The sequence below is a fragment of the Callorhinus ursinus genome, unplaced genomic scaffold (genome assembly GCF_003265705.2).
Source record: "Callorhinus ursinus isolate GAN/ISIS: 27379988/994484 unplaced genomic scaffold, GSC_fseal_2.0 scaffold11, whole genome shotgun sequence".
NCBI lineage: Eukaryota > Metazoa > Chordata > Mammalia > Carnivora > Otariidae > Callorhinus > Callorhinus ursinus.
In genome coordinates this window covers 54,630,007-54,643,422 of record NW_027397073.1, presented here as the reverse complement: position 1 = coordinate 54,643,422, position 13,416 = coordinate 54,630,007, and the positions used below count along the sequence as shown (strand labels likewise).

The 13,416-nt window shown below is 43.1% G+C and overlaps 1 protein-coding gene across 3 annotated transcripts in view; it reads left to right on the top strand.

The window, feature by feature from the left end:
- AKAIN1 (A-kinase anchor inhibitor 1) overlaps nt 1-13,416 on the top strand; it is a 235,161-nt gene that overhangs the window by 58,157 nt on the left and 163,588 nt on the right. Inside the window, exon 2 of one of the 3 annotated variants that reach the window (XR_012380076.1) lies at nt 11,106-11,743. Coding sequence is in view for 1 of the 3 variants with exons in the window: in XM_073898497.1 (XP_073754598.1) it covers nt 11,106-11,299 (194 nt within the window). In the remaining 2 variants the exon portion in view is untranslated. Of the gene's footprint in view, nt 1-11,105; nt 13,404-13,416 lie in introns of those variants that run through there. The other 2 variants (XR_012380077.1, XM_073898497.1) reach the window with 2 other exon arrangements.

The window sequence follows — 13,416 nt, the reverse complement described above, 5'->3', positions numbered from 1 at the left end:
CTATAAATGGTCTCGTGAGAGTTTTGTGGTCAGAAAGTACCACCCATGTGCTCCTTATTCTATGTGTTTGCTAAAAGAACCACAGCCTTGCCTTGTGAGTCAAGGATTTCCCCTATATACACGCGCACACACATGCACGCACGCACGCTATCCAGGAACCAGGGCACACAGCTCCCTGACAAAGGCTATCTGTTCTGGGTCTGCGGCAATTCTAAGAGTCGCCACCAAGGGGCAGCAGAGGCTGCAGAACTGAGAGGTGGCCCCGCTGGGGAGGGGGTGGATGGGGAGCTGAGCCCTGGGGGTGGTAGTACTCATCTTGGGGCAAAGACCTAGTTCTGAGGGTGGGAAGAGAGCACACGATCCCCTGGGTTCCAAAGTTCATCTTGCTTTCTATTCAGGTCTAGTATTGTCACTTTCTTCAACACAGAGGCTCAGACGGTGCCCATTTCCTCTGTCCCCTTAACACCTGACTCCCATGTTTCCAGAGTGGCTATGTGGGAGGTGCTGCCGCCACCTACCTGGCATATCTCTGGGACAGGCATGCAAGAGCCGGGAGTTTGGGCTGGGTTTGTTTGGTGGTTCTGGATCACTGGGTGACGTGCCTGCTCTGGAGAAGTGAGCTGGTTAGAAAAGGTGAGGAGACAGGCGATCACTGTCACAGGGTGGCCCTGGCCCGTCTCCTCCACCCCACCCACTGTTGTTTGATATGGCAAATGGACATTTGATCAGTCCTGTGTAAAGTGCTATGCACGCCCTAGATTCAGGACAAATTCTTCGTTTCCCTTTCCTCTGGATTTCTGTTCCTAAGTCCTTCCTCCATAGAAATTCTAAAGCCGCTACTGACTGCAAGAAACTAGGGACTTGGGGAGAAGTTTGATTTTCCTAGTCTTTTGGGATGAAAGGACGGAAGCCTGTACTAAGTTTTGCAGAAATCCGTGTGGTGGTCAAAACAGCCTGTGAGTCTCTCTGAATTCATAACTCAGACTTGGTTGAGTTATTTGTTATCCAAGTGTTCAGAAAATTAAATACTTAAAGCATCTCCCAGATGGCTTTTCACAAACATTTTCCACAACTCAACTTTCTCAAGTGCAAAGCCTTTTCCCATGGCTGTGTTTCCATGACAAAAACCACTTAGTTTAGTGTAGTCCGATTTATCAGTTTTCCTTTATGGTTATTGTTTTTTGTGTTCTGTTTATCTCAACCACAGTAGCACATTTGTTACAATTGCTGAACCTACAGCAATACATCATTATCGCGCACCCATGGTTTACGTTAGGATTCACTCTTGATGCTGTACATTCTAGGGCTTTGGACAAATGTACAACAACTTGTATCTGCCTCTATAGCATCACACAGAGTAACTTCACCGTCCTAAAAAGCCTCAGTGCTCCAGATTGCTTTACGTTTCAAGTATGGATATGATGTCCACCTGGTACTGATTTTCTATGTATAGTGTGAGATGGCCAAAGCTCCTTATTTTTCTGTGTGAATAACTACCTGGCTCTACTCCATTGCCTGAGAATACCGTTTTTTCCCCACTGTACTACAGTGTTATAGTTTTCATAAATCAGGTGACCTCCAATGGGTAGGGCTGTTTCTAGACTTCCTGTTCTATGCCCTTGGCCAGTTTTTCTTTTCCTTTTTTAAAGACTTTATTTATTTGAAAGAGAGAGAGAGTGAGCGAGAGAGAGAGAGTGAGCAAGAGAGAGCACAAGCAGGGGGAGCAAAAGAGGCAGAGGGAGAAGCAGGCTCCCCGCAGAGCAGGGAGCCCGACGCGGGGCTTGATTCCAGGACCCTGGGATCATGACCTGAGCTGAAGGCAGACGCTTAACTGACCGAGCCACCCAGGCGCCCTCCTTGGCCAGTTTTTCTATCCCTATATCAAGATCCCATTTTTCTGAATTGCTACGGATAGCTGCTATTGCTAGCTGGTAAATTAGGTCCTCCCTATTTGTTTTTCTTTTCTCAAAATTACCTTTGTCTTGGCCAACACACTCAAATTTGATTTCTAGCTTAAAATCGTCTTTTCCTTTTCAAGTTTTACTGCCACTATTCCTTATGGCTTTCCTAAAAATAACACATCGCAGCCCAGTAATAATAAGTTAAATTATGTTAAGTAACGAGGTAGCTCTACAAGGCAAGAGCCTTCTAGGACAGTGAGTCAGTGAGTCACGTGTCTGTCCTGCCTCTGAGGCCAGAGAAGGAATTCCCTTTCTTTCCCCGTTGGCCTTTCCAAATTCCATCCCGTCTTGGAGACCTGCTCCAAACCCTGGCTGTTCCTGCCTCGGTTACATAACGCTCCTCTGACTCCTCCTGGTTCCCTGTGTGATGCAGATTTGGTGGTGCACTGCAGCTTCTCTCTCCGAAAAAGACCCCATGCCCCCCAACCTGCCAGGACCTGTACCATCTGGCTAGCCAGCTTTGCTAGGCTGGTCTCTAGTCTCCCCTTCTCCCTGCCCCTGCCCCCCCATTGGGTCCCCCAGGGCTGCTGAGACTGCTTTCAGCTCCCCCCCAGGGCCCTGTCACACACATGCTGGGGAATTTCCAGGTGGGTTTGAACTTCCTGCCTGACATGTTCTTCCCTTCCTGCTCCTGCCACCTTCCTTTAATGCCTTAACATTTTGTGAACCTCTCAGTCCTCTGCCCGGGCATCCTTCCCTGATCCCAGACTAGATCAGTTTCCCTTGTAATGTGCTCCCATGTTCTTTCACGGCATGGGTCCCAGCTCAAAATTATAAGCCTATTTGATTATTTGATCCACACTTGACTCTTCCACTGTACTGAAACTCCAGTAAAGCAGGATCCGTGACTGTTTTGCTTGACATTTTAATCTCTTATACCTAACCTAGTGTTTGTCCTTGTAAGTGCTCTATAATTCATTTAGAAATGAATGCATGCATGAATGACACGCTTTGGCCTAGCGGTCTCTGTTACTTTCCATAGGACCCTGCGTAGAGATGCTCAATAAATATCTTTCATCTCTTCTTGTTCTATAGGGCATTTCAGTAAAGAACTCTGTACCGTATATGAGAGTGGCTTGCCTCATTATGAAATGACCAGCCTGACCACTGCAGGCACAGTCAGGAGTGTTTCTTAATGCTCTGTACTTGATGTGATGTGGGTGATGATGGTAATAGTGGGGCATCACTCAAACTTGACTTAGAAGCGTCCTATACCTGCCAGTACCTGTCTTGCCTTCTGACTCTCAAACCCCCAAATGCTGCTTCTGACTTGGTCATGGTGCATAGGAAAGCAGCTCTGGTGTGGTGGTGTCAGCAGCAAGCTGGAAGCTCCGGGGCTGTGACTTTCCATTGCCAAGAAGTCCTATAACTTTAGCTTGCTCAGTGGCAAAGCAGGGCACCCGGGGCAGCTTCGTTAGCAGTTGGCATAAATGAGTGAGAGCTAACATCTGGTCCTTCATGGAAAATTCTTGCACTTAGAGCCGGAAAATAGACTATCATTCCATTAATGAAGGGACCAGAATTAGTTCTCGTTCTCCGTGTTCCACATGCTGGTCACTGATGAATGATAATACTGTCTTGATTGTCTCAAGCACTCAGCAGGGAAGATAAAAAATATGCTCCATGGCCACCATTAGTGGTGCTGTGCATGGGGAGTATGTGCGGGTGGTGGTGATGGAGCCCTATCCTGCCCCCAGACGGAGGAGTATTCAGTTACCCCGTGGGAGAGGCCAGAGATGCTGCTTATGACAGCCACTGCCACACGTTCTGTGTCGAAGGAAATCAGTCTCTCTGATCGAAGGAAAATCACTAATCAGATTCTGCCTCAAAATGGAAACACAGACCTTTTCTAAAACACACCTCACTGGAATAGAATAATAGGGTTAATGTAAGAGAGGCCAATGGCACTTAGGTTGTTAGGGGGAGAAAACTGTAAATTGTTACCAGGAGGATCTTCCTATGGTCATTAGAAGCATGGTTTTAATGGGTGTAAATAAAGAATTAAGACCAGTTATTAACCATCTTGCACTGAGTTCCAGACAACTTCCACTGAGGCAGGTGAGGATGCTCTGAGGAGCAGGGAGGACTGCCGACCTCAGTGCTGTCTGTGGAAAGCTGGTCCCCATGGAGTGGACTCGGAGTCTTAGGGAAGCATGTCAATGGGATGCCTGTGTATGTGTGTGTGTGTGTGTGTGTATGCACGCGCGCGTGCGCACATGTGTGGGTGGATAATGATTTGAGGTGGAAAGACACTGAAGATAAATTTAGTTACATCACATTCTTGACTTGGATGTATTTATATTGGGCATTTAGAGTTTAAAGCTAATTAAATCGATTCATCATCTTTTGTGAAACACCAAAATGATTTTGTAAATGCTAATTAGGCTAGAGGACATTTGCATCATTTAAAATTAGGCAATTGGCCACCTACAACATGTAGGTGATTCATTAATTTCAAGTAAATGTAATGCATGTAAGTAAATGGCAGGACTCTGAGGATTTCTCTGGTTGGCTCTGCTTTCTGCCCAGTTGTAATGCACTTTTTCACACTGCACTTTTATCAGGGGTCTCCGCCAGGATGTTCTCCCCTGTCCTTTCAAGTGAATGCCACAGGAGCGCCAGTCAGTTATGATATTGGATGAGGCCAATCCTCTGAGTGCCTGCCCTGCCCTCGGCACCTTGCCCAGGTAGGGGCCCTTAGGTGGTTCCTTCCTCCTATGCAGATGTGTTCCCACCTCTTGATCCAAACTCTGAGGCCACAGCTGATCAGGCCAGAATGAGCCACGGGCATTCAGTCAGTCTGTGGCTGGCCTAGGAGGTGGCCTACCATGAAAGTCGTGTTTTTCAGGGCAGTGGTGGTATGCTGAGTCTTTCAGCTTCTCTCCCAGGAATTTCAGCTGAAAGTATGTCGAGAATCAGGCAGTTACAAGCAGAACCTTAGCCGAAATGCCCTCAGAAAGAAGGCAGTATGTAAAATCATGAAGCACTTCCAGTCACGAATGAGCAGAAACCAGGGTAAGTAAACACCACGAAGTCAGGGAGACTCGGGGAGAAAGGGAGTGCCGCTGATGGAGAGCTGAAACTCTTTAACAGCAGAGAGTAATCTCGACAATCCAATTATTGGAGCTATATTGGATGATTCCAGTTTCTGAATTGTAATGTGAGACTCAGCCAAGTATTTCCAAGATGTCCGGTGAGGATGCATGCATCCCTGTAGTAATCACACCCCCCCACCCCCGAGAAACTCCCCAAACTTAAAGTAACAGAAGGCTATCAGGATTTCCTTGCATGCCAAAAAGCCTAACACACAGTATGTATCTGTGGTTTACCTAGCTTCTTTATTTCTTTCAGTTTTATTGAGATATAATTGACATAGGTCAGTGTAAAAGTTTAGGGTGTAGGCACAATGACTTCACTTATATGTGACACATCTCATACAGACACGAGGAAAAAAAAGAAAAAACTTCTTATTTATTCACTTATTTGTCTTGTAACCAGAAGTGTGTTCCTTTTGACCACCTTCATCCAGTGCCTCCACCCTCCCTCCCCCACCGCTGGTGACCACAATTCTGATCTCTTTTTCTTATGAGTTTGCTTGTTTTTGTTTTTTGTTTTGTTGTGTTTTGTTTTTAGATCACATAGATGTGAGATCATACAGTATTTGTCTTTTTCTGTCTGACTTATTTCACTTGGCACAGTGCCCTCGGGTCTGTCCATGTTGTCACAAACGGCAGGATATTTTTCTTTCATATACTGTCATTTTCTTCATCTGATTCATCTGTTGATGGACACGTAAGTTGTTTCCAAGTCTTATCTGTTGTAAGTTATGCTGCAATGAACATGGGGATCCAGATATCTTTCAAGATAGTAACTTTGTTTCCTTTGGATATAAACCCAGATGCGGAGTTGCTGGATTATATGGTATTTTTATTTTTAATTTTTGGAGGAAACTTCATACTGTTTTCCACAGTTGCTGCACCAATTTACAATCTCCCTGCCCACCTCCCCCCCCCCCCCCCGCATCAGGGCTCCCTTTCCTCCACATCCTTGCCAGCATTTACCTCTTGTCTTTTTGATGCTCACTGTTCTAACAGGCATGAGGCGATATCTCATTGTGGTTTTGACTTGTATTTCCCTGATGATTAACTATGAGTGCCTTTTCACCTACCTGTCTGTATTTGTATATCTTCTTTGGAAAAAAGCCTGTGTAGGTCCTTTGCCCATTTTATTTTATTTATTTTTTAATATTATTTATTTATTTGACACAGAGAGAGAGAGAGAGAGATCACACGTAGGCAGACAGGCAGGCAGAGGGAGAGGGAGAAGCAGGCTCCCTGCTGCGCAGAGAGCCAGATGTGGGGCTCGATACCAGGACCCTGGGATCATGACCTGAGCCGAAGGCAGATGCTTATCCCACTGAGCCACCCAGGTGCCCCCTTTGCCCATTTTAATTGGATTATTTGATTTTTTGTTATAGAGTTGTATAAGTTTTTTTAAAAATGTATGTGCTACGGTGAGCGCTGTGAATTGTGTAAGACTGTTGAATCACAGATCTGTACTTCTGAAACAAATAACGCAACATATTTTAAGAAAAAAGAAAAAGAAGAAGATAGCAGGAGAGGAAGAATGAAGGGGAGTAAGTCAGAGGGGGAGACGAACTAGGAGAGATGATGGACTCTGAAAAACAAACTGAGGGTTCTAGAGGGGAGGAGGGTGGGGGAATGGGTTAGCCTGGTGATGGGTATTAAAGAGGGCACATTCTGCATGGAGCACTGGGTGTTATGAACAAACAATGAATCATGGAACAGTACACCAAAACAAATTATGTAATATATGGTGATTAACATAACAATAAAAAATTAAAATATATATATATATTTTGGATATTAACCCTTTCCAGATATTTGATTTGTAAATAGTTCATCTCTTTCTGTAGATTGCCTTTTCATTTGTTGATCATTCTTTTTGCTGTGCGGAAGCTTTTTAATTTGAGGTAGGCCCTCTTTATTTTTGATTTTGTTCCTTGTGCTCTAGGTGCCATATCCCAAAACTTATCTCCGAGATCCATTCCCCAAGGACCTTTTTTCATACTGTCTTTTAGGAGTTTTATGGTTTCAGGTGTTCATGTCTTTAATCCATTTTAATTTTTGTGACTGGTGTGAGATAGGGATCAAGTTTCATTCTTTTCCGTATGATTACTCAATTTCTGCAGCACCATCTATTGAAGATACTGTCTTTTCTCCTGAAAAGTAGTGAGTATTCTTGGCTCCCTTGTCAAATATCAGTTGACCATATGTGCATGGGTTTATTTCTGGGCTCTCAGTCTGTGCCACTGGTCTGTGTGTCTGTTTTTAAGCCAGTACCATACTGTTTTGACTGTAGCTTTATAATATAGCTTGAAATCAGGTAGTGTGATGCCTCCTGCTTTGTTCTTTCTCAGGATTGCTTTGGCTATTTTTTTTTTGTGGTTTTATATATATATATATATATATATACAGTTTTGTTTTGTTGTTACTGTCCAAGTGTTCTGTGTGGCTTTTACCTCATTTTCTGTCCTCACTTTCTCTGTCCCAGCTAGTTGCCACTCTTTTTGTCCTATGCTCTTCACTGCAGATATTCATGACCCAGAGCAAAGTGGTGATGAGGGCCATGAGGGTTATCAACCTTGCAAGTCACCAAAGGGATGCTCTAGACAGCATGGCACAGGCTGCCTTTGACTTTGTAATCACTTTATCTTCCTAATGGATAGATGAGAACATGACAGTTTAGCTCAGATATTAGTTCACAGCTAAATTTAGAGTGTTTCTCTCTCTCTCTACGATTAAGGAATCAGCTTACTCTCATCCTTACATTCTTCCTTCCTCCATCCAGAGACATAAAAATAGCTGTACAGTAGGGACATTTTAGAGCTAACACATAGGTAGTTTGGCTAAGATACTCTTTCCAGGAGCGAACAGGAACCTTTTAAACTTTTCCACGTTTATGCTCTAGAGTGGTGGTAGACAGAGCTCCCTGATTTTCATATTGACCTGCTGTAAATAGATACTCTTCCTCTTCAAATTAGCCTTGGCCATTACACAAAAGCAATTTCAAAAAATCTGCAGTCTCTTCTTTGTGTTAGCATTAGAACCTCCCTGAGTTTTAGGAGGGTGTGTGGCTGCCCAAGTTGCAACTTATTTCCTAGCCTTCCATGTGGCCAGGTGTGGCCATATGACTCAGTTTCCCCCAGTGAAATGTGAGCAAAGTGATGTTTGCAACTTATATTATTTTTTTAAAAGGAAATCACTTACCCTCCATTTTCCCTTTGGCTACCTTCCAGCCCCAGATGGGATTGGCTAACCAGGTTGACTCATGCAGGCAAGGTCAATATAGTAGGAAATGGCAGAGCAATAAGCTAGAAGGAAGCAGACCCCTCAGTAGCCTGGTGGAGCAGAGCCACCCGCACACCAGAGAACCTCTGGGCTGATACAAGAGAGAGCAATACATATTTCTTTCTTGTGTGAGTTTTCTTGTGTATTTTTGAGTTTCTTTGTTACACCAGCCTAGTCAATGCCCTAACCGATACGCAGTGGTGGACACTTAAGTCCTCAGGACCCACACTGCGTGCTGCGTGTTAAGTGTCATGTCACTTAATTTTCTAGCAACTCTCCTAAAATAGATACTAATTGCTCATTTGACAGATGTGCACGCAGGCTTACAGAGGCTAAATGACTTGCCCAAGATCGGAAGGCTATAAAGTGGTAGAAAGAACCTGGACTCAGCTCTGAAGGGGTTCAAAACACAGATTCTAAATCTCTGTGCCCTAGCATACATTATTATTACTGTTCACTCTTTTTTTTTTTTTTAACAGAGCATATTTGAAGTATTCTTCTCAGCTAATTTAAAATTTCTGTCTGTTACACAGTGTAGCTTTTGATTCCTTCTCTGCTTAGTTTGGTGCAGATTGCTCATTTTATTCTCCTTTTTTGGAGGGGAGGGAGGTGAGGATTGTCCCTTGGTTTTGAATAGATTCATCTTACTTTGTTCATTAAACTGTAAATCCCTCAGGAAGCAGTGCTAGTAATACAAATGCTGCTAAATAAATGACAACTCTCTGTCTCAAGGGATAAGAGCTACCTGGTCTTCCGGAATGACGCAGTATTCTCTTACGTGATGTTGTTCTCCTGGGTGTACAAATGTTGTTGTCAGTGAGTCAATCCTGGTGAACAACCCCCAATTTTAAATACATTTTTATGGCAGCAGCATATTTGAATAGAGGAAACATCCGAAATGATCCCCAATCTATTTATCACTCTAAATATAAGCAGGTGGAATTTAAAATTTTCATGATTGCATTTTAGTCAAATGTTAGATTCATGATCGTTCTGCCATGCATGAGTTAGTAATGAGCTTGCTGTATAATAAAAGAAAGCCCCAAATGCACCAAATAAGATATATTTGCCTCAGTGCATCAAACAAGATAAATATTTTTTCTTTTTTTAAAAAACGTTATTCATCATTTTTTGTTTGAGAGAGAGAGTGAGTGAGAGAGCGCGAGAGAGCGCGAGTGCAGGGAGGAGCAGAGGAAAAGGGAGAAGCAGACCCCCCGCTAAGCAGAGAGCCTGACCCAGGGCTTGATCTGGGGCTTAATCTGGGGCTCGATCCCGATCCCGGGCTCGATCCCAGGACTCCGAGATCATGACCAAGCTGAAGGCAGATGCTTAACCGACTGAGGCCTCCAGGCACCTATATATATATATAAAATGATAGAAATAAAAAATATATATATTTATATTTTTTCCCCTAACATGAAAGAGGCGTGGAGGTGGGCAGCCAAGGATTGATATGTGGCTCTTGGTCATTGCGTTCTCAGGTTCCTTCTAACTTTTTCTTTGTAAATCTCTGAAAATGGTTTCCATTCTAAAGATTTCCTCATGGTTAGCAAAAGCCCCAATAAAGACATCCATCATGTCAGAGTCTCAGGCAGTGGGATGAGAAGAGGGCAGAGGGCCTTTGTCTGCCTATTTCCTTGTAAAAACCTTTTCCAGGTTGTTTACTAAATGAACTTTCCCTTCCTTGGTCCTTAGCTATACCTACTTATACAGCTGTCCGAATAAAATCAAGGTTTTGTCTTGTTTTTAACTAAGGAAGAAGGGGGAAGAATCAATGATGGGTAGACTGCCTTCCTTCTAATTAGAAAATTCCCACCATTCTAGACCAGGGGTTGGCAAACTATGGCCTATGGGCCAAATCTGGTCTGTAGCCTTTTTTTTTTTTTTTTTTATAAGTAATGAGTTACTGAAACAAAACCATATGCATTCATTTATGTATTGTCTATAGCTGAGTTAATGCTACAACAAGCAGAGCTGAGTCATTGTCACAGAGATCATATGGCCCATAAGTCTAAAATATTTCCTATCTAGTCCTGTTGAAAAAGTTTTCCAATCCCTGTTCTAGATCATGGAGGACAGATTCTGATGAACAAATGGCTTAATTCTTGGGATGTTATTATAGGAACAGGGTTGAGCCCAATATAGATTCAGTAATAATTTATTCTTCTCCAGCCCCAGTGAAATTAAATCTGTTAGGCATACATTCAGTTGCAAGTAACATAAAACCTGACTAATGTCAGTTGTAACAATAGGGAGTTTATTTATCTCACATGCAAAGACGTCCAGAAGTACATGGTCCAGGGTTGGTGTGGATGCTGAATGATGCTTTCAGAACTGGACTCTTGTTTTCTCCCCAACCATGGCCAGAATGTTGGCTTTCATCTCCATGCTTATTGTAAGTTGGCTGCAGCCCCTAAAAGCATTAGGTCTGCATCCTGCCTCGGAAGAAGGGGTAGGTGTCAAAGGCCAAAATGAGTACGAGTCTGTCTCTTTCCAGAACTTTCCCAGAGGTCCTCGTTGGCCAGGACTGTGTTTTCATGACACGTGCTGGCAGCAGAAGATCCCAAGATGGTGAGAATGTACATTGGACACATGACTGGGGCAAACAGATGGAGCAGGAGGCAGGAGCAGTAGGGTAGGAGCAGGGCTCCTCACGTTTAACGGGGCCACTCTAGCCCCTTCTTAGTGTCTCACCTTGCCTGCCTGCCCCTTCCTGTAGCAGTTCCTGAAATTGATTCTGTTCTTTTTCCCTCCCTTTCATATTTCTGGCTAGGTGAGAAACCTGGCAGTGAGCCTGAAGAGGTGAAGCTGCAGAAAGCCAGCAAACAGATTGTGCGGAATGCCATCCTGCAAGCTGTACAGCAAGTCTCCCAGGAGAGCCGGCAGAAGGGGGAGAGCGCCCGAGACAGCCAGGGCAGCCTCCAGCTGGGCGTCGGGGAATTAACCAAGAAGCATGAAAAGAAGTAACAACAGTAGATTTGGCTCTTGTCACCTGCTTGGTTTCCAGCCTTCCTCTTAGTATAGGATGCGTAGCCAAAATGTTGCCAGTAAAGCAAACTGGCACCTAGCAGTAGAATGAATTCACACTAGCCCTTGGCTGAGATGCACTGTTTTGAAAAAGTGTGTTAGACAATTCTGTTCCTATTAATGCAGCGCCTCCGAAACAGAGTGGGGCCAAACAGGACACTGTAATTGCAAAAGTAGTTTTGCAGCACCGTTTCTTTTTTAAGGTTCTTTCTTCCCCTAAAGATTCTGTCTTGTTTATTTACTTTTGCTTTTTTACACACCTTTCTGTGAGTTTAACCAGCAATCCTTTTTACTGAGTGCGGTACCGTGTTCTTTATAATATTTTAAAAAGACACGCCAGGGCACCTGGGTGGCTCAGTCGTTAAGCATCTGCCTTCGGCTCAGGTCGTGATTCCAGGGTCCTGGGATCAAGCCCCACGTCGAGCCCCACGTCGGGCTCCCTGCTCAGCGGGAAGCCTGCTTCTCCTTCTCCCACTCCCCCTGCTTGTGTTCCTGCTCTCGCTGTCTCTCTCTGTCAAATAAATTTAAAAAAATTTATAAAAAAAAAGACACACCAGAAAGGTGAAGGAATGGAGTTTGTCAACTTCAAATATGGAATTGAAGGCTTCGCTGGGTTCAGGTCCAAGATCAAATTGAGCAAAGGCAAGTTCTAAGACTCAGTTCCTTAGGATCTTACAAGGCATATATTTATATTAATTTTTAAAAAGGAAGAGTTTAACTTTTTAAGAACTCAGTTTTTTTGGTCTCAGTTCTCTCCATGGTTTGATAGCTGGCTTTACTCTCTGTGCAGAAATCCTTCAGAAATAGGCATTTCTTTTTCCATCTCAAATTAAAGTGAGAGATCTATATGCGTGAGTCACCAATGAGTCTGTTTTTAGCAGTCCCATGAAGAGCAACTAGAACCATAGATTCCATGCTGGGGATATGCTAGGGTCTGAGTATGGGGTGCAGTGTCCGTGGGAGGAGCTGTGGGGCTTTACAAATACCATGTTGTCATCAGGCTATGTCTTCGCACTAGTACCTTACTAATAGGAACTTTCTTTTCCCATCCACAACTTAAAATTATATTTTTGAGATTTTGAAAATCACACCTATCAGGAATAAATAACACTGAAAATGGGAAAACCATTTTTTTTAACTCTCCAAAGCATGAAAATAGAGTGGGAACAATAAAGTAACAGTGTTTTGAACAATGCAGTTATGGGGGCATATGTGCATATTAAAAAAGCCATCATTATTGCAGTAGTGTGGCTTCTGCTCCACTCCCATGTTGATAATGCACATCTTTCTAGAGTCATTAGAATCCCATAGTCTGGTTTCATAACAGTCATTCAGTTGCTGCTACTGAAAACGAAAGAATTTGGCCTTTAGTAAAAATGCTTTGGCTTCAAAATATCAATGTCTACGTTTGATAGTTTTTTTTAGAAGCCAGTATCAGCATATATGGTATGATGGATATTAAGATATACTTCTAGAATTCCAGTATGTTACACTTCCCAGAATGGATACTACTGATTATGGTAGATAAATGAAAACACTCTCTTAGCAGCTTTGTTAGATTGTCACATGAGGCACAGCTGGAATAAATTCACAGAAGAATGGCTATGAGAGGGGCAGAGGGAGTTAAAATTTAAATGTGATTTATTTATAAATATTTTTTAGCAGAACTCATGACCATTGAAGAATGAGTTGAAGTTGATCAGAAGTCATATAATGGATATGATGTGATTGCACAGTATGCAGATAATGGGAATGAAAGTATTAAGGGAAATTATTCAGAAGGATCTACTATAAATATAAACCCAATGCTTATAGTTTGCAAGTGATCTAGCACCATGTGTATTAAGATGTCTGGTTATAACCAGTCCTGGACCTTGCTGTCATATCATGTGGCGGAAATACATAAATGCACTATCTTTCTTCTCTGGTGTGTCTGTGCTAATTCACTGGGGATCTTTGAGAACATCGGATTAACTTCTGTATCTAAACATTATTTGTAAATAAAATATATCCAGCTTTGAAATATGTTGTCATTATAAGGCAAGTTTTCTATACCC